Here is a 22,148-nt window from a genome sequence, read left to right as displayed (position 1 = left end):
TTCTGGTAAGTGACCACCTTCACTTATATCCGGAAGGGATGAATAAGCTTGGTGGATTAATTTTATTAACGTTGATTTGGTGCTCAAACAGTAAATTTCAGATAATTGATAGTATGTTCAGTAAAAACTAAGTGCTGAACTGGTTGGGATGCAATGTGCTCTGACATTTCTTTTAGGATCTTATTTGATCTTGCTGTTGTTTTCGTTGGATTAATTGCCATGTAGGATCTTATTTTGTACTAGAAATTCATGATCTCACTGTACATATAGATGATGCATGATGGTATTTTATATATATATGCAGGCATTATTTACCATTAGTTAACATCAGGAATTTTCGATTCAATTATATGTGCAGCATTCTACCTTCGGACCTAAACTGTTTCTAGCAAAATTCTCCTTGTTTCTGTGGTTCTCCAGAATGTATGTTTCTTACTCTTTACCAACTTCCACACGATGCTTCTTTATGAGGGAAAAAAATTCCCCAATCTTTCGTACTTAAGTATTTCTGTAGGTAATATTGTAGTTGCAGTTGAACACAAGTATCCAAGTCTAAGAACCAAGAATCCAGTCCAACTAGCAGAGTATTCAATAATTATCTAGAATTGCAATTGCAATGTTTTTTAATCAATCCGTTTCAAGTTATCTGTGTTTGTATTTAAATTTTTCTAATGCATACTTTTCATTTGGTGTTTTATTGTTTATGTCATGCTTTTTTCTAACAAGTATTTATCATACTACATTTTCCTTCTGCTGTTTCTTTGGTGTGAACAGATTGCCAAACCTGGCTATGAGCGTCACCTATTTAGTTGGATTGGTTTTCTTCCTCAAATAATGCTAACATTTGATTCTACATGGAAGCAGTGACCATGGTAATTGTGCCACTGGCGCTGGCAAGGCTCACCTGCTCCTGGTAGGTGCTTCTTTCGTGCTCCCAGAAATTCTTCATTTTTAATTCTCTATATACTGCTCCTGACAGAGATTGGATTGTAAGCTTTTTTTTTGAGATAGATTGGACTGTAAGCTGTGAAGTACCTGATTACTGGACAGTGGAATTACTTGTCTTCGTTTATTGGTGCAATAATTGATAATTTTCCTAGAACAAATGGTATTGTTCACCAAGCATATTTAGTTGGTTCTGAACTTTTGATCCAGTTCTCCTGTCCATCTTATCATGTGTCGTTGCAGGGGACTGCTATACAAGGTGAAGGTGAGGCTTGCAGGTTGTTGTGTGCAGTGTACACCGCTGTGAGTCTGTGCCGCTGATCCATCTTTGCAAACTTGGGAGGCTAAAGAAGGGAGCTCGATCATTTGCTAAATATATGGTGTTTCATAACACTGGAGTTAGTAATACCCCTACCACTTTGAAAACTATTAGTGACTTGTGTCTTATAATGTATGGATTTCATGTAAGAATGAATGATAAATGCATTTGTAATATTCTTAGGGATATGTTAATGCCAATTGCTATGGCGCCGAGCTATGGAAATTGACAAATTTTAATTTTTATCATGACTTGGATATCGATTAATGTGGCTAACACTAGAGTTTTTACAGTAACTTGTTGTTTGATCACTTAAAACAATCTAGAAATACTTAAGATAAAAAATTTGCCTGGCCAAATGGAACTATAGCACATTCGGGCGACACAGTACATAGCTCGGCTCCTACAGTACGGCGGGGCGATGCAGGGCTTGGCTCTATGCGTCTATTGCATTGCTAACCGGAGATGCATCGGTGTATGCAACGAACCGTACATGCACGTGTAGGCATGCAAGCACGGACGCAACACACCTCACCTGTAAGCATGTCATGACCTGTAAGCACGTAGAAATATGGCTAAGTCTAGAATTTATGACCGTGGCTAAGTCCAAACTTGACGAGACTTGTTTTGTTGTCATCTCCTCAGAGACTATTCAAACTCATAGTACGGTATCAAATTGAGTTGCTATACAAATTTGGAAGATAAAATGTCGCAAACATATCAATTCACTACCGGCGATAAGGGAATTAGAAAGATTTAGAGGGGCCAAAAGAGCGTCATAATTCGGCCATGTTAAAGATTGATTTAGGTTTAGTTCCAAAAGTAAAGTTTATTGTACTCAACTCAAACTACAACTTCTATTAAAGGTCAAACTTCATATCTAGAAAAGAAACTATAGTTTTACCCTCCGGTCAAAACAGCATCATGAAAAAAGGAGTTAACTATTGATCCAACACTTAGAAGCATTTTTAGGCTAGTTCATGAACATAAACCCAAGATCATTTTTTATCTTAAGTATTTCTAGACTGTTTTAAGTGATCAAACAATAAGTCACTGTAAAAAATCTAGAGTTAGCCACATTTCTCAATATCCAAGTCATGGTAAAAATTAAAATTTATCAATTTTCATAGCTCGGCGCCGTTGATCTTGGCACCGAGGATCTTGGCGCCGAGCTCGACCCTAATTATTTAATCAAATAATAGGTAATCATTTCTTCTAGAATTAATACTACAGATATGGCGGTTTTTTCAACGACATTCTCGCTGGTTTTATTAGAACATTTGGTGACAACATATCACTGCCGGTTCTTGTCTCGAACCTACAATGAAAATTATTTTCACCGCCGGTTCAAGAAAGACCCGATGGTGAAAAACTGGAGCAGCCTGCACATTCGATTCCCTCTCTGATCGCATTCTTTCTCTGACAGGCTGACGTGGAACCATTCGCCCATCCTCCCAGGGCTCTCAGCCTACCTCTCCCTTCTTCGCGCTTCGTCTCTTTCTCCCTTCCCGCGAGAGAACCTTGCTGTCTCTCCCTCTGGGTGTCGACAACCATTTGGCGCGGGCGGCGCCCCAGTGTGGGCGCATCCATTCTTGGTGCCTTGGCACGGGGGCCGAGGGCAGTGGCGGAGCCACAGGGTATGCCGGGTATGCCCCGGCATACCCTGTTTGACCGGCAAGTGTACAATATAATATAAGTATTATACATATGTATTTATAAAAAAAAGAAAAAAATACTCACCTGATCACGCCATCATGGAAGCAGCAAGTTAGAAGGCCTAGGAAGTGGCCCACGCAGCAAGTACGTACACGCCTACACGATAGTTCTCTATTGCCTTTTGGTATTCTATAATTTGAATCCGTTCATCGGGGCTGATTCACGAACTCACGCCGCCGCCGCCCTGACGATTGACGCCCGACGCCGCTGTGGTGAGACGTGATGGATGGCGACGCCCTGCTGGTCCTGGTGGCCGGTGCCCTCGGGCCTCTGCCTTGCTGCCTTCCGTTCTCCGATCACGCATCTACAGTTTGTAGTTTGCACGGCCGCGCAGTCACGAAGGCTCGCCGATTCGCTATTTGTGTTAGGTATATAAAATTTAATCTTCTGCTCTTCGTCTTTTTAGAAAATTATTGTCTAATTTCATAGCTATTTGTTAACATCACAAATAACAAATTGTTTAATATTTATACAGTTATAAAGAAAAACTCGGATATTGCATCACTTTTTCAGAAGCATCAAGCAAAAAAGGCAGCGGCAGCTGCTTCTGCTTCTAATCATTTCCCGATCCAATTGAACGTGTGGTGGAAGAGCAGACTCATGAGAGAATTGAGGAAATTGCAAATCCAATGCCACCGCCACCGCCACAACCGTCTTCACCGCCACTGCTACAACTCAGATATTTTTCAAGTTGATGAAGATGATATAATCAAAATATTTATGTCGCTTCGAAAGTGTCGAATAAAATAGTCAGAAAATAGCATTGTAAGTCTCCGGTTCTCTTTTATGCCTATATTTTAATTATCGGTATGACTTTTGAACTATTTATATTATATTTAGTTGATGGTTTGAACTTAATTCATGACTTTAAGCCTTATTGTGTTACTTAGTGCATATATACCGAATTACGTTTCAACTTTACAATTATTACCAAATTAGTAAAATTGATTTACCGAATTGTATATATTTTTTTTTTGATAGCATACCCTAAGCTAAAATCCTAGATTCGCCACTGGCTGAGGGTGGATGGAGCGCAGGATGCCTGTCGCAGGCGGGCGGGCGCAGCGGCACCCTGCTGCACGAGCACCCAACGGCCTCTGGATCTCGATTGTGGCAGTGGCAGCCCCCGGTGCAGCTGCACCAGATCTCAGTGCGGCTGTGTTAGCTGCCCCCGACTTCGCCGCGGTGTCATCTGTGCGGAGGCGGCCCTCAAGTGGCAGTGGGCCCATGACGCTAGTCCGGCATCTCCGGCGTTGACGGCTTTTTTTTTCTCTTAAATTGATTTTCACCAGCGGGCAGATACTGCAGCCAACGGTGATGTCAATTTGTCACACCGTCAGGTGGTTACTCAAGCTGGCGGTGAAATAAACTTATCACTGCAAACCATCGATTATAACCTCTATTGCTGATTATCACCAATAAGATGATGATGGGTCTGCCGACCCAACGGTGATGAAGAATCTATATATACTAGTGAATCTAATTGCTAGCGTCGGTCCCCAATCATATTGCTTTGTAACTAACGTCATACGACGCCACTAAGAGGTTGTGACTATTTTTAGCTCGTCCTTTCTAGAACTTTCTTGGAAAAAATCTAATTGCTAGAATATTATTATTGGAATGAGATTCAATTCCAGGAATCCAAACAGCTCCTATCATAAGAAAAATAATTATATGATATGGTAAAATATTCCTTACCCTTGATTTATTTCACCATGCACCTAAAGACATATGGTAAAATATTCTTTACCCTTTGACCCTTTGGCGCCAAGTACCATGTCCAGAAAGGGAGTATATATATCAGCCAAAGTCCAGTACAAATACGGCAGAACCGCAGCCAAACATTCAATACGTGTTTCCTTGCTCTGTGCTCATTCGTCCAGCTGTCGCTTTCACTCTACTGGACGTGTCCCTAATGCATTTTCCATCTTAAATGGTGCGCCCACATGTTCAACGTGTGTCCCTAATATAATGCGCAAAGGTCTCTGTTTCACGATTATTAGTTCTCCATTAACATGACAGGTCACGGCGAGATGATAAGATAAGATTTCGCGTCGATTGAACCCACCTTGTGATGCCAATCGTTCGCTAGGCGAACAAAGGAGCGTACTATATATCATATCGCTGATCTGGAATTGGGTGCTCATCGTCCCTTCTCGCGTGAAATTCGATCGTGCACGCCGGAGCATCTCCATATGACTACTGGAGTACGTAGAAACCAACAATTAGGCAAATCATAGTGTCAACATCTCAAAGATTATCAGAGCGCTGAATCTCTTTTATATATATGGAGGCGTTTTGCGCCCAAGAGGCATAACAATTGGAGCAGATCAACACTAGCTCGGCACCATGGCGCCCGCCAAGGCGCAAAACGCAAGCACTGACCAGCAGAATATGCTGGATGCCCAGCGCCAGCTCTGGCACCACACCTTCGGCTACGTCATGTCCATGGCGCTCAAGGCCGCCCTAGACCTCCGCATCCCTGACGCCATCCACCAGCATGGCGGTTCAGCCACTCTCCCACAGATAGTCACCGAGGTCACGCTCCACCCGTCCAAGACACCATGCCTGCGTCGCCTCATGCGCGTGCTCACTCTGACCGGCGTCTTCGGCGTCGTCGTCCAGCACTCGACGACGACCGACGATGACGACGGCGGTGAGCTTGTCTACGAGCTCACGCCGTCGTCTCGTCTCCTGGTCGGCTCCGCGCCGAACGTGAGCCCGTTTCTGAACATGGTGCTCGGCACCGTCTTCGTGTCTTCCTTCCTCGACCTCGGCGAGTGGTTCCAGCACGAGCTGCCGGACCCGTCCCTGTTCAAGGTGACGCATGGACGGCACGTGTGGGATCTGGCCAGCCACGACGCCAGCTTCGCCAAGCTCTGTGACAACGGGATGGTCGCGGACAGCGAGTTCATCATGGACGTCATGGTCAAGGAGTGCGGCGACGTTTTCCAAGGGATTTGCGGCTCCTTGGTCGACGTCGCCGGCGGGCTCGGTGGCGCGACCCAGGCCATCGCAAAGGCGTTCCCGCACATCGAGTGCAGCGTGCTCGACCTCCCAAACGTTGTCGCCGCTGCTCCGACTAACACCGACGTGAAGTACGTCGCCGGCGACATGTTTGAGAGTGTTCCATCGGCAAACGTTGTCTTCCTCAAGGTACGTACGGGATCAGATTTAAAACAAACAGAAGGTTCATAATTTTGTGATTCGCTACTGATTTATTTGGTTTTCAGTGGGTTCTGCATGACTGGGGTGATGCGGAATGTGTCAAGATATTGAAGAACTGCAAGAGGGCTTTACCATCTGAAGGAGGGAAGGTAATAATAATGGATATTGTGGTTGGAGCAGGGTCATCTGACCAGAAGCATGTAGAGACGCAAGTCTTGTTTGATCTCTTTATCATGACTATCAATGGAGCCGAACGAGACGAGAAAGAGTGGAAGAAGATCATTTTTGAAGCCGGATTTAGCTCTTACAAGATCATGCCTGTTCTGGGTGTTCGATCGATCATCGAGGTCTACCCATAGAATTGAAGTTTATGTAACAAGTGCTGTTGTGGGCGTCCCTGTTGCAGGTTTGGGCAGCGCACAGGTTGACAGCAAAGAAAGGAGGTTGAAATGCGAAGTGAGCGTAGTCAGCTGACTTTGGTTCTCCTGGTGGAACCTGTTCACCTCCCGTGAATGCTCATATTTTTCTAGATTTATTTTAGAATTTAACGGTGCTATTCTTTCAGTGGTAGATGATGTGCCGGTCGATAGCGAGACACCTACGGTGACCTGCCAATCTCGAGATTTGTATTCATAGGATTAGGGTGTACATACGTGTGTTTATAGGGGTGAATATGCATTCATGTACGTGAGCGTCGCGTCGTTCTCGGGGGGGGGGGGGGGGGGGGGGGGGGGAAAGTGAAGGGCTGTTGAAACTTGAAAGCGTCCAGCATTCCAGCTGCTAGAATCAGCAGCCACAGTTATTTGCATCACGTGGACAACTTTGTGAGTGGTGATGCATTAGTCATTGATGTTAAACCATGTGAGTGGTAACTACCTTGTGTATGCATGTAATAATAGTTTTACCAACTGATGTCTTTTTTCTATGAAAAAGTCTAGAGCCAGAATTCTTCTGTTATTTAAAAAATATAACTAGTACGGTGTGCGTGATACTTGAAAAGTCTGGAAATTGTAGTGTTTTGCCACGTGCTGGCTTCGTTATTCGAATATAATATAATATAATATAATATAATATAATGCTTTCACACATTGACCGCAAATCCATGCATGCACAAATCAACTTTCCACGAAGATGTACATTTAAGCTGGCCTTTTTCGGTCCCGTTCACTGGTCTGAAACTTGGCTGAAAAATACTGTTCCAGCTAGTTTGTTGTGAGAGAAAAACACTGTTCGGTTGGTTTGGTGAACAGTAACTTGAGAGTGGAATTAGTCGGTTGGCTGGTCTGGTTCACAGACCAGCGAATAACCCCTTCATTGTGGTGAGAGGCCTATTCATATGCAATAAATGCAGTGTTTCTCGGTCCTCAAGTCACCTGTTAGTTTAGGGGATTTCGAATCGGAATCTTGCTTCATCGTAATTGAAGTGGAGAGCTCCAATTTGGGTTTCGGTATTTTGCTTGGCTTTCCGTCACAGTGTGTGTCCCACTGTGTTCGTCGGTCATCACCGTAAACATCATGTCACTGGATGGCTCGAGGGCATCACTGTTGGAAGTTTTGGTACTTTAGAGGATGATTTTGGAACAACAACTATTACAAAAGAAATTTTGGATTGACTCCCATTCACCCTCTCTAGTTGTCTTTCTCGGTCCTTCAATTCCCAATCGCGTCTGGGCGCCTGGAGGTCCTAGGGCGCAGAGGGATCCTCCTAACACAATCAGTCGCTGGCTAGAAGGCCCCATACAGAGAATGGGTCCTGTCGCTTGATGACAGTTTGGTGGTTTCCCTCATGGCCTTCCACAAGACCACAAGAATGGTCATGGGCTTCCAGCACACCGGTTGTTGTGGGGGCTCCTGTTCTACTATATAAAATTGAGTTTCAGCACCAAAACCCCAAAAACATCTTACAGATCACAACATTCATCATGATGTGTGAGGGATATTTGGGAATTGAGCATCACTTCAAGCTATGGAGGAACGACTTCCGCGCAAAGCCCTAGTAGGATCAGCAGAGGAGGGTCCCCCTAGATGGCGATGTTGGGATCTTGCTTTTGCACACAAGATGTCATCGGAGTGCCGTGCACTCCCCCTGCTGTTGTCCAATAAGGGATGGAACAGGGAGTGGTTCTGTACTAGGGATGCTTCCCTGCTCGCATTCATGGGTCGCCCTCTCGTAGTGCAAGTGAGTTAGAAGTGGGACATTCTGCGGACAAGAGGATGAAACTAGAGTCTATGCACGTGGAGTGCAAAGAACTCCATGACAGAGGCATGATAGGGATCGGTGTGGTGAGTGTGTTCATCAACTTTTGTATCTAACCCCTGAAGCGGAGAGCGCACTGATCATACACTAAGAGTCCCCAAGACCTGTTAGGGAGTCGACGGAGGACCTGTCAAAGTCGGGGGCGATGGCAAAGGTGGGAGCGACGATGCCCAATGCTGGCCCAGCGGCACTGGCGTCCCAGCTAGCTGAACCCCGGCCAATGATTCGGTGGAGGACCTTGTTCGCTTGCTTACGGTACCGGTCTCCAGCATCCTCAATTCACCACCCAGGCACTGATTTTCCAAAACTCTAGACAGCTCACCTAATAGGAAGGCTAATAATACAGCCGGTCTACAGGCTGTAAGGATCTTTGCAGTCTTCTCTCAACTTATCCATATAGTAGTTAGCTCTTCACTATTAATACATGGCCCACTTGTCTCTCTCATAAAGTTTCTCGGTTCTTGTGTCTAAACCGGCTGTAAACTTGCAGCCCGATTCTCTTCTCTCTCCTCTCCTCTGTCCTCCACCTCAGTATTTAGCCGGCTTACACCCTGCTATTATACTTGCTCTAAAAGGTGCCACGTCGCAGCACAAGGTTGGCAGACAAACCGCGTGCCGCTAAGCCGGAGATGCAGGGCAAGCTCGCAATGCTCAAGAAGTGCGGAACTGAGCCCGTGTCGGCATAGCTGACCCCTAAGGGCAGTCGTAGTGGGACATTAATGATGGTTTCTATCCCTATTAATTTAGTTGCCATCTAAGCAAAATGCTGATATGGCAGTCCAATTAATGAAAAAAGAGAGAGAAAACAGAGGAAATCGTTTCTTGGATGAGAAACGACGTCTTTGCTTTACCCAATGCACAAAGAAACGATGAAATCTCGGTTGGGAAGAAACCACCGGTTTCCAAGATGGTCCGCACCAGCCCCGCTCGCCCACGTCATGCCCGCCCACACCGGCTCTGCTCGCCGCGCCCGCGCCGGCCCACGTCGGCCACGCCACCACGCCCTCGCCGGCCCTGCTCGCCCGCGCTCGGACGCGCCGTCGCGCTCGCCCGCCCGCACCGGCACCGCTCTCCTGAGCCGTCCCCGCTCGCCCATGGCAAAAGCGCCGCCGTGCCCGCACTCGGCCGCGCTGCCGCGCCCGCCCGCCCCAGCCCACCCACGTCGGCCGCGCCACCACGCCCGCGCCAGCCCTACTCGCTCGCACTCGGACGCGCCATCGCGCCCGCCTGCTTGCACCGGCACCGGTCGTCCGAGCCGGCCCCGCCCGCCCATGGCGGCCGCGCCGCCTCGCCCCGGCCCAGCCCGCATCGTCCGCGCCCGCCACGCTTTGGTTCGGTTGGCAAATAACATAGGAGAGAGCATCGAATGGATAAGGGAGAGAGAGAGAGAGAGTGAAAAAAGATTCATATTTATTGCATGAAGACCTCTGCACTATGGGGATAGTTTATAGGTATGATTTTTTTTTTTCTGACATGATCACTATAGAAATTGTGCATAATTCCAACCATAGGGACTGCCCTGTGACGTCGACAGCAACTCGTTTCAGCGCTACGTTTCTGTCGCCACTCTCGTTTAGCAAGCGCGAGGCAATACGCGAGTTATTCCCAGCTCGACGTGGAGGGCGGACGCGGCGATGCTAGTTTGTTGCAGGGTGAAGACCTCCAGGTGTCGCGCGATTTAGTCATCATGTACTCCTTGAGCAAGTCCTAAGGGGCCAGTCCTCTTGGGAGGTCTGCGCAGGTCGACGCAGGGCCGTGCCAACGCCTCTCGCGTCTTTGCACCGGCGCTGGCGGGTTGTAATGTAACTGTTTTACTCCCACTTAATGAAAAAACGTGTCAACCGACACGTTCTTGAAAAATAGAAGGATATTGCAAAAGAAAAAGAAGAAGAAGGATATGGCGGATCGGAATCGTCATTCAGTGATCGGATGCACACTTGCCTGACTACTTGATGCAGTCATCTATCGCTTTCTTGAGGTACACGTGCTCTTTATATTATGTGCATATATGTAGGAAAAGTATCACATGAATATGCGTAATTACTGCACATACTACTTACCCACATTATTAAATCCTACTACTTCCGTTTTCAAGTATAGTTCACTTCTGTCATAAGTTCAATTTATATCTAGTTTTAATCGAGTTTTTTCAAAAATATATTAGCATCTGTAAATTTAAAATAATACACTATTAAAACATATTTCATGAATAACAATTCAATAAAACTAGTTTGATGTTATATATTTTAGTTTTTTATATAAATTTGCATGGCTACGGTTAGATTTAGAAAGGAGGGGCAGTATGTTATTACTAAGTTTTTGAGCTAAGTTGGTAACTACCTTAATCTGATGATCTTGAGTAGGTGGGTTATTTGATTTGCCGTGAATTAGACAACCACACTTCGCTCCCTTAGGTCACCCTGAAGATACCAATATGGTTCCATATCTACAAGTTGAGGATATATACAAAAGCAAGTGAAAATTGAAAGAAGGGATATTTAATTTAGCATATGTGATTACGGGGATGCTTAAGTATTGTCGTTTAGTGTTCAAGTGGCTAGATTAAGAGGGAATCATGCATGAAATGAATCTGAAGTAGGAGTACCAACCAACTTGGCATGCTGACATCAGATGATCATCCCAACCAAGGCTTTTGACTACCTATTTAATATGTCATTTTATGATACAAAACTCTAATTGCAGTAAGTACTTTTAAAAAGACACAAACCATACGAGTATTATATGGCAGTGACCCTGTGATATCACTGTCGGCTAGAGGCATGACCCGACATTGATCCTAATATATACTATCATCATCAGGTCTAGCTCGGCCCAACAATGACATCAACTTTTCACTGTCGATATATTATCCTCTTCCAAACTCAATTGTGGCAGCAATGCTGGGTTTCGCCTTGAAAGCAATGCATGGATTTTGAGTACTGAATACGCATTATACAGACGAAGTATCACACCAAGTAGTTGGAATAAGTACATTATACTAATTTGGTAATTTGATCAACTTAGAATAGTTTGACTTGGGACCACTCTATAAATTGACTTAATTGGTGACAGAAGGAGTAATTTGGTCATTGGTACAGAAACGGGCTTTACTCCCGGTTGGGAAACCCCTTCAGTCCCGATTTTCCAACCGGGAGCACGAATCCGGGACTAAAGGGTCCATCCTTTAGTCAGTCCCGGTTGGTAAGACCAACCGGGACTAAAGAGGTCTCCCGGCCTGGCCACGTGGGACGGCCCTTTAGTCCCGGTTGGTATTACCAACCGAAACTAAATGTTTTCTTTTTTTTCTTTTTGTTTCTATTTTCAATTGATGATTCGTTTTGGTTTTCGAATACGCATTCTACGCTACTAGTAATATACGTATTCTACACATTTATAATGTTCGAACATTTTGTACAAACTAAAGTATGACACTAACGTATATATTACATGCATATACATATATTGTACGTTATTTTATGTACATAATATATATATATATATATATATATATATTACAAATAAAGCTTGCATTGTATATTCTATCATATCCTTGGGATAACAAATTCACTCCATCTGGTTTGGCTTCCATGTTTCGTTGACGTCATTGTAGAACTCGCCGACGGAGTTGAGGACATGGTCATTAAGAAATCCTGCTATGGTCTCTTGAATTGCTTTCAGTTGGTCACGTCGTATGACTTTTTCCTTCAACCATAGAGTCTTCAATAAAAGTTAAAGAAAAAGTATTAATATATATATATATATATATATATATATATATATATATATATATATATGTTGGTCACGTGATTACTTATATATATGAGCAACAAAAGAAATTGTGAATATATGAATATATTTATATAACGTACTTTGAGGATCTTTTCAGGAGTTCTTTTTGCGTACGCCATGATGAACTCGCAAACATAGTATCTGTAGTAGTTGTTTCCCTGTTCTTGCCTCAGAACCCACTTTTACGAGAAAAAAGATCCGGTGAATTGAAAGTATGCATGGTGTTAATTGAATTATATATATATATAAATATAAATGTAGCTAGTACTTACTTTGTGTGCGATTATGTCCAGTGGCGCTTTGCAATGTTTCATGTGGTGTTCCTCAATGAAACTTTTCTAAACACTACGTCCAATAAAATAAAAAATTAATTTGGCCTTTAATAATTATTGCAGTTAAGAATTTGAGGTATATATAGTTGCTAGAGAGATCAAATTACCCTTGGATAATATCTATCATGTCTTGGTACTCTGTTTGCTCTTTTCTTAACGAGTCTAAGATGCTCAAGCGACTATTGGCCATATCGATGGCCATCAATATCCAGTGATTGCTGCATATATATATATATATATATATATATATATATATGGGAGATAGCTTAGCTAGTAAGCAAATAATTGAACAAATATCCATATGATCGACATTAATTATTTAACACTCACTTGAAGTTGTAGGGGAAGAGTATGTTCTTGTTTTGTTGGTTCACTAAGAACCTCATGAGATTTTTCTCGAGTTCAGCTTTCCATTGAGGCGGGGGGTTAGGGTGTTTGAATACGACATTTAGATCAATGAAACCAACATCATTATCCTTTCTCTTTCTGAGTTCTGTCATCTCATATATGTATATATAAAAATATAGTGTGAGGATATATAATTTATATATATACATGTAGCTTTATATATATACACTTTAATAGTAGAAAATAATCACACTTACAGACAATAGCAGCTAATGAGACTTTTGTCGAGAGAGTCCAGTTGACATAGTTGGTGTAATTCTACAAACTCGACATATATAACGTCATCGCCATGGAAGTAATGTTGGTTTCTAACTCTGATAGGAACAAAGGCCTCTCCCTGTTCACACGTCGCCATGTACCATTTGTTTAGCAGGTACATTTGCGTATCCAGATCACCTAAGGCCTCATGGTTGCATAGACTCTTTCCATGTTCAAATTTCTTCTAAGGATCCACTTTCGGAGCAGATGGTCCTTCAGCGAGCACTTGGGCAAGGTCCAAACCAGTTTCCTCGTAAAACTGAGCCAGCTCTTCAAAATCGACGTCTAAGTCTAAGTTCAAACCATATTCATTACGAACGACAAGTGGGGGGACTGATTGTTGCGATTGTTGTCCGAGTTGTGCAACACCTTTCCCTGGTCTAGTCTTTTTCTGCGCCGCCTCAAATGACTTGGTGAGAGAGCGGCCGTAGTCCGATTTTGGCAGGGTCTTTTGAGATTCCCGCTTTTTCTGGCCCACCTTCTTTCTTAGAAGATCTAGAGGTAGGTAGAAGTACGGTTTCTCTGGGTTCTCCCTCGCTTCTCGTTGCTTTTTCACTTTTTCAAAGAAACTGTCCACATCTTTTTGTACTGCAGTATTTAATTCCTTTTCACTTTTCTCGTAAGACAGTTTTTGAGGAATAATTAGATTAGATGTGGCTTTCTTCTTTGCCGGCTGGTGGGCCAACGGCTTCGTTTGCGGGGCGGACCTCTTAGGAGCTGGCTTCTTCTTAGTCATCAAGGGAGGCGGGGAAGCTATTGGAGACCTCTTTGGAGGCGTTGGAGACCTCCTTGGAGGTGGCGGCGGTGGCGGCGTTGCCACCTGATTTCTCGAAGCACTATGATGATCTGGAGATTGGATAATTGGACTTAGGTTGGCGGAGACCCTGCAGTGTGAGTACAAAAAAGAATAATTAGGTATAAGAAATTATTATTTTTAATCATGCATGTCAATAGAAAATTAATGAATTTTTTTTTACTAATGTCCGCACCTATTGTATAGCAATTGAGGAAGCGGCGGTGGACTAGAGACCCTAGGAATAATGATGTAGCGCTTACGCCATGGTATGAATATCTTCTCTGCTTCTACTAGAGTCTTCTCCCCATCACCTCCTGGAATGTCAAGAGCCAGATCACTAAAACCTTTGTTAACTCTATCTACTGAGACGCTAACATATCTAGGTGGTATTATTGTCCCATGGATTCTTAGTGTCTTGGTAGGATCTAGAGGAGAAAAAACATCGAGAGCCACCATGATTGTGGCATTCTCTTTTGGAATATGTAGCTCATATGATGTAAATAGTGCAGTGATGTCATCCACAGGGAAACGTAGCATTGCGTCATCTTGATTTGGCAACTCCGTGGAAGGGCAGCTACTTTTCAACTGATTAGGGGGGCTGATATTAATGTTGATTCCTGCATCTTATGCCTGCCTTTGGACACTCATTGCTATTTACACTTGCTTTATGATTTCGTCTTGCATTCTAGCTTGCATGTTTTTTTGTGCTCTTGTGCTTGAAGCAATGCCTCCCGTGACTCACGAACATATTCCTTCAACCTGCTGATCCGCGCTGCTTCCTCATCCTTCCTTCTCTGCCGGCTTCTGTAGGTATCTCTGTCGTTAGGGAAACATGCTCCCAAGAAATGTTCTGTCCTGAACCTTTTGTTCGACCACTGTGTTCAGCAGTCTCGATGACATACGTCGGTTTATCCTTCTCTTTATTAGGCCTGAATGCACCAATAGCTTTAGCTTGTAGAGCATAAGATAATCTTTGTGTTGCTCTTTCGAGTTTTGGGCCATGAACCAGCTTCCTTGTCTCTAGGTCCAGTCTTCCCCCATGAGCAAAAAACTAATTCTTCGCGTGTTTGGACCAATTGAGTGATTCTGGTGTGATACCCTTGGCAAGAATGTCCGCTTCCATTTTTTCCCACTTGGGAATGGCAGTCGCATAGCCACTAGATCCCATGCCATGGTAGTATACCTTCTGTCGGGCATTCTCTTGATTCATTCTGACCCGTTCCTCATTCTCTTTCGATGTCTTGTACTGTACAAAATCATTCCAGTCGGGCCTCAACTTCGCGAGCGGGCCACTAGTACTGAAATTGGGCTTTAGGTTCTTCTTGACGTATTTCGTGTATAGGGATTTCTTTCAAGTCTGGAATTGTATGGCCATCTTCTTCATAGCCCACTTTCGAACTAGCTCCTTCAATTCATTATCGTTGATATCATCATAATCATCCGCTTGCAACGTGAAATGTTGAAGGATATCATCCCAAATTAAATTCTTATCAAGATATGAGACAAAACTAATATGAGGCTCGTTGATCTTTTGCTTCTATTCACAGGCACTGATCGGAAGTCTGTCCCTTATAAGGGACCCACAGTGTTGCACTAATTTCCTTGCATGTGGACCAAGTGGTTCGCTTGTCTCGATATTGAATTCCGATATTATGTAGCGCCCCTCCAATGGCTTTTTCGAGCCTCGAATATTTTTTCTTTTCACCGTTGTGGTCGTCGATCCAGAGGGCTACGTATAAAAAAAGAATAAATAAATATCATGTGTACACATAATAGATGATAGATATTCAAATATATATATACAATATTCAAATATATATATATATATACATCGCCAGTATTTTCTTGCACAATATTTTCTTGGTTTTCTTCAAGAGCCAGGTATTGACTCCCGTCATCTACATCCTGCTGGTCACCATCGGCAAATTGAGTGTCGGTGTTGATAATATTCATCATTTCTTCATATATGTTGTCTCTCGGGGCAGCCATCTAGCTTTTACTCCACTAGATATATTTATAAAAAATAAAACATGTTTCAATAAATAACCATCCGTACTAGTTGACCTTGCTTACGTGATCATCTCGACGAGCATTTCTCCACCGGACGGCATCGTACTTGGCCAAGGAAGAGCTCCGATTCTGCGAGGAAGGGAACACGGTCTTCCACGACCGTTGTCGCTCTCCCTCGTAGAATCAAAGCTCCTCCTTGACGTCCGTTACCGCTCGGCAGAGAACATGCTCACCGAGATGAACACGATCCGCAAATTCAACTAGTACGGATTTTCTACAATTTTCTAACTATTTTCTAAGTTTTTCATTTCATGGAAAAAATAATTCTAAAAAATAAAAGGCATGATTTCTAAGTATTTTATTTCATGAAAAAAATAATTCTAAGTGACCTGCTCGATATCGGCGAGCTCGCGGGTGTTTAGGTTGCCGATGATAGTAACATCTGCAGATGACATTTGTAGGTCAAAATTTATCAAATATCCATCAAATTATAGCTCAAAAATATGTTTCAATAAATAACCATCCGTACTAGTTGACCTTGCTTACGTGATCATCTCGGCGAGCATTTCTCCACCGGACGGCACCGTACTTGGCCAAGGAAGAGCTCCGATTCTACGAGGAAGGGAACACGGTCTTCCACGACCGTTGCCGCTATCTCTCATAGAATCAAAGCTCATTGACATCCGTTACCGCTTGGCAGAGAACATACTCGCCGAGATGAACACGGTCCGCAAATTCAACTAATACGAATTTTCTACAATTTTCTAACTATTTTCTAAGTTTTTCATTTCATGAAAAAATTAATTCTAAAAAATAAAAGGCATGATTTCAAAGTATTTCATTTCATGGAAAAATAATTCTAAGTGACCTGCTCGATATCGGCGAGCTCGCGGTCGTTTAGGTTGTCGAGGATAGTAAAATTTGTGACATTTGTAGGTCTAAAGTTATTAAATATCCATCAAATTATAGCTCAAAAACATGTTTCAATAAATTACCATCCGTACTAGTTGACCTTGCTTACGTGATCATCTCGGCGAGCATTTCTCCACCGGACGGCACCGTATGTGGCCAAGGAAGAGCTCCGATTCTACGAGAAAGGGAACACGGTCTTCCACGACCGTTGCCGCTCTCCCTCGTAGAATCAAAGCTCCTCCTTAACGTCCGTTACCGCTCGGCAGAGAACATGCTCGCCGAGCTGATCACGGTCCGCAAGTTCAACTAGTACAGATTTTCTACAATTTTTTAACTATTTTCTAAGTTTTTCATTTCATAAAAAATTAAAATAAAATGTTTAGTCGCGGAATCCATAGAAACGACCATATTTTGACCTAGCAACGCATTGTACGAAACGAAACGAAATGAAAACTGTCAGGCCGGCTGTTCGGGCTCTGATTCTATGAACGAAGTGCACAAGACAGCAACGCAACCGCAAAACCATGACTGGCAGAGCTGAACGACAACGATTGACGCCTGCCTAGCGCTACCGATGGAAACGAGCCACACCACTGGGTACCACAGCTGCGTGGAGTCGATCGGCAGCACGAGTTCTCCGCCTTCCCATACGTCGCGTTTTACAGAAACTCAAACATGCTCAAACATACAATGCTCGGCCGGTGAGGCGAATGCTCGGCCGGTGAGGCAGCGCGCTCAGAGAAGGCTCAAACACGCAACAGACATGCACATACAAGAGATCGAAACTAATTACAAGGCTCGGTCGATGAGGCAGCGCGCTCGGAGAATGCTCGGGAGAGCTCTGATGTGGCAGCGTGGGGAAGACTCGGTCGTCCTCCGGTGAGGCAGCGCGCACGGGGAAGGCTCGGGCGAGCTCTGGTGAGGCAGCACGGTGAAGGCTTGGCGCGCTCTGGTGAGCACGAGCGAGGTTGGGGCCAGGGACGAGGATGGCGCGCGCTCCAGCGAGGACGAGCGAGGCGCGCTGGCTGGCCGGAGAAGAAGCGCGCTGGTCGGCCGGAGAAGAGGCGCGCTGATGAGGCGAGGGTAGGGTGGTCGCCTAGGAGCGGTGGCACTGCTGGATCGATCTGGTGGAGAAGATGAGGCGACGGCATGGCGGAGACAGAGAGGAAGAGAACTAGGGCGTGGGTTACAAAGGGATACCTTTAGTCCCAATTGAAGCTACCAACCGGGACTAAAGAATCTTTAGTCCCGGGCTATTATTACAACCGGGACTAAAGGTCTGAGCTTTAGTTCCGGGTGTACCCACGACCCGGGAGTAAAGGGCATTTGGACGGGCTACGAAAACTGCAGCTCTACGTTTAGTCCCGGGTGGTTGATCCACCCGGGAGTAAAGGGGGATCTGTCCCGGCTAGTGTATACACCCGGGACTAAAGCACCACCTTTAGTCCCGGGTGGTTGATCCACCCAGGAGTAAAGTAAGTTTTTTTCCTTTTTTATATATTTATTTTATGTAGAGAGTTATTAATTGCCTAATAAATAAAATATTATCCAAAAAAATTATAAAAAATCTTTGACTTGGTTTTGCATTATTATACGCAACAAAAATTTGTAAACTAAACTCTTTTGTTATAAATCTTTGACATAGTGTAAATAATAATTACAATTTACACCATGCAAAAATATACTACTTAATTAAAATCATTAAAACTATTGTTTTTCGATAGGAAATTACTTTTCACGTCTTATTAATGTTCATCATTTGGTTTTTCATCACACATTCTCCACGGGAAATCCACCGTCTAGCAGAAAATTTATTTGAACCGTAGAAAATATGAAAACACGACAATAAAATCTGAAGTCACAATTATTACATAATAGGTCTAATACATCACTATATATATCAAGTGGGCACAATAGTAAACTTTTTCTTAACATATATCCCTTTGTTATGATCGCGCTGTAACCATGGAGTGTCCTCATCATTTAGCTAGATGCTTGGGTCTTTAGTCACTGTGAAGGGTGGAATTCGGTCATCCTTTTCATAATCTTCTGATATGTCTGACTTGTCTTCAATTCTGACGATGTTTCTTCTCTCTGAAAGAACTATGTGGCACTTTGGCTCATTGATTGGGTCGTTGTTGTTTTTCCCTCTCTTCAGTTTTGTAGCCATGTCCTTGACATAGAACACCTGATTTACATCCTTGGCAAGGATGAACGGTTCGTCTTTGTACCCAATATTGTTGAGGTCCACGGTTGTCATTCCATACTGGTCGTTAACTGCTACCCCGCCTCCAGTCGCCTTTACCCATTGGCACTTGAACAAAGGTACCTTAAAAGTAGGTGCATAGTTTAGTTCCCATATCTCCTCTATGTGGCCATAATATGTTTGCTTATTTCTATTAGGGTCGGTGGCATCTATGTGGACACCACTATTTTGGTTGGTGCTCCTTTCATCTTGGGCTACTGTGTAAAATGTATTCCCATTTATCTCGTACCCTTTATATGTGAGGATATGCCACGATGGCTGCCTAGCCAACAAATAAAGTTGCTCATCAATACTCTCATCACTCTGACATTCTTTTCGCAACCAGTCGCTGAAAGTTTCCATGTGCTGACACGTAATCCAAGCTTCAGACTTTCCTTGAAACTTGGATCGGAGCAACTCTTTATGTGTCTCGATATACGGATCCACCAAAGAGGAGTTTTGCAGAACTGTGTAGTGTGCTTTATTAAAATAATTGTCCTGCATACCAATATATGGTTTCTTCCCTAGTGTCCCCTTTCCACTTAGTCTCCCCTCGTGTTACGATTCAGGAACATCAATCGGGTCAAGGTCGGGAATAAAGTCAACACAAAACTCAATGACCTCCTCTGTTCTATAGCCCTTGGCGATGCTTCCTTCTGGTCGAGCACGGTTGTGAACATATTTCTTTAGGACTCCCATAAACCTCTCAAAGGGGAACATGTTGTGTAGGAACACAAGACCGAGAATGCTAATCTCCTTGACCAGATGAACTAGGTGTGTCATGATATTAAAGAAGGAAGGAGGGAACACTAACTCAAAGCTGACAAGACATTAAACCACATCATTCTGTAGTTTAGCTAGATCCATTGGATCGATTGCCTTCTGAGAAATTGCATTTAGGAATGCACATAGCTTCATAGTGACTAGACGTACATTTGGAGGTAGAATTTCTCTTAATGCAACGGGAAGCAATTGTGTCATGAGCACATGGCAGTCATGGGACTTTAAGTTTAGGAATTTCTTCTCTGGCACATTTGTTATACCCTTTATATTCGAGGAGAATCCAGATGGTACCTTGATGCTTGCTAGGCATTCAAACATGCTTTCCTTCTCTTCTTTGCTAAGAGTGTAGCTGGCAGGACTTAAGTAATGGCGTCCATCATCTGTCTTCTCTGGATGCAGGTTGTCTTGTTCTTTCAAACACCGTAGGTCCTGTCGTGCTTCAAGTGTGTCGTTAGGCTTCCCATACACACCCATGAAGCCTAACAGGTTCACACAAAGATTCTTTGTCAGGTGCATCACATCGATCGTGCTACGGACCTCTAGGACTTGCCAATAGGGTAGCTCCTAAAATATGGACTTCTTCTTCCATATGGGTGCGTGACCGTCGGCGTCGTTCAGAACATGTTCGCTGCCATGTGCCTTTCCAAATACTACTTTCACATCCTTAACCATATTGAGTACATCCTCACCAGTTTGGTTGCCCGACTTGGTATGGTGGTCTACCTTACCTTTAAAATGCTTGCCTTTTTTTCTTAAGGGGTGATTCATAGGAAGAAATCGACGATGGCCAAGGTACACGACCTTTTGATATTTTTTCAAGAATATACCTTTAATGTCATCGAAATAGTGCGTGCACGCATTATATCCCTTGTTTGATTGTCCTGAAAGATTACTTAGAGCAGGCCAATCATTGATTGTTACAAACAACAATGCTCGCAGGTCAAAGTGCTCCTGTTTGTGCTCATCCCACACACGTACACCTGGTCTATTCCACAAAAGTAGAAGTTCTTCAACTAGTGGCCTCAGGTACACATCGATGTCGTTGCCAGATTGCCTTGGGCCTCGGATGAGCGCTGGCATCATAATAAACTTACGCTTCATGCATAAATAGGGAGGAAGGTTGTAGATACATAGAGTAACAGGCCAAGTGCTATGACTACTGCTCTACTCCCCGAAAGGATTCATACCATCCGTACTTAAAGCAAACCTTAAGTTTCTTGCGTCATTTGCAAACTCCGGAAATTCTCTATCGATTGCTCTTCACTGGGACTCATCAGCAGGGTGTCTCAACATATTGTCTACCTTACGGTCTTCTTTGTGCCATCGCAACAACTTTGCACGGTCTTTGTTTCTGAATAGACGTTTCAAGCGTGGTATTATAGGAGCATACCACATAATCTTGGCAGGGATTTTCTTCGTGGGACGTTCGCCCTCAACATCACCAGGGTCATCTCGACTGATCTTATACCGCGATGCATGACATACCGGGCATGCATCTAACTTCTCGTACTCCTCGCCACGGTAGAGCATGCAGTCATTAGGACATGCATGTATCTTCTGAATTTCTAATCCCAAAGGGCAGACTACCTGTTTTGCTTCGTACGTAGTGGCGGGCAATTCGTTATCCTTCGGAAGCATCTTCTTTTAGATTTTCAGTAACTCCCCAAATCCCTTGTTAGATACACCATTCTTTGCCTTCTATTGCAGCAATTTCAGTGTGGTACCCAACTTTTTCTGCCCCGCATCACAAGTTGGGTATAGCAATTTCTTGTGATCCTCTAACATGCGTTCGAACTTGATCTTCTTCTTTTCACTTTCACATTCTCTTTGTGCGTCACAAATGGCCTGACCAAGATCATCAGCGGGCTCATCTTCTGCCCCTACCTCTTCTTCAGCTTCCCCCATTGCAGTATCATTGAAGGCCCCATATTCAACAATAATGCCATCATCGTCCCATTGTTCTTCTTCACCTTCTTCCATTACAACCCCGATTTCTCCGTGCTTCGTCCAACAAATATAGTTTGACATGAAACCCGACTTCAACAAGTGTGAATGAAGACTCCTTGAGCTAGCATATTCCTTTAAATTCTTACATATGACACATGGGCAGCACATGAAACCATCGCGTTTGTTTGCCTCGGCCACACATAAGAAAGAATGCACGCCCTCAATGAACTCTTGGGAGCGGCGATCAGTATTGTACATCCAAT

At 43.8% G+C, this 22,148-nt stretch overlaps 1 protein-coding gene across 1 annotated transcript; it reads left to right on the top strand.

Moving 5' to 3' along the window:
* The first annotated feature begins 5,307 nt into the window (after positions 1 to 5,307).
* LOC136513767 (O-methyltransferase ZRP4-like) lies at positions 5,308 to 6,841 on the top strand. The gene is made up of 2 exons (XM_066507737.1): positions 5,308 to 6,136; positions 6,214 to 6,841. The coding sequence occupies exons 1-2, from the start codon at positions 5,330 to 5,332 to the stop codon at positions 6,505 to 6,507; spliced, it is 1,101 nt and encodes a 366-aa protein (XP_066363834.1). The 5' UTR covers positions 5,308 to 5,329; the 3' UTR covers positions 6,508 to 6,841.
* Positions 6,842 to 22,148: the final 15,307 nt, after the last annotated feature.

Source organism: Miscanthus floridulus, chromosome 16 (assembly GCF_019320115.1).
Source record: "Miscanthus floridulus cultivar M001 chromosome 16, ASM1932011v1, whole genome shotgun sequence".
In the NCBI taxonomy this organism is placed as follows: domain Eukaryota; kingdom Viridiplantae; phylum Streptophyta; class Magnoliopsida; order Poales; family Poaceae; genus Miscanthus; species Miscanthus floridulus.
This window is presented reverse-complemented; position numbering and strand designations above follow the sequence as displayed.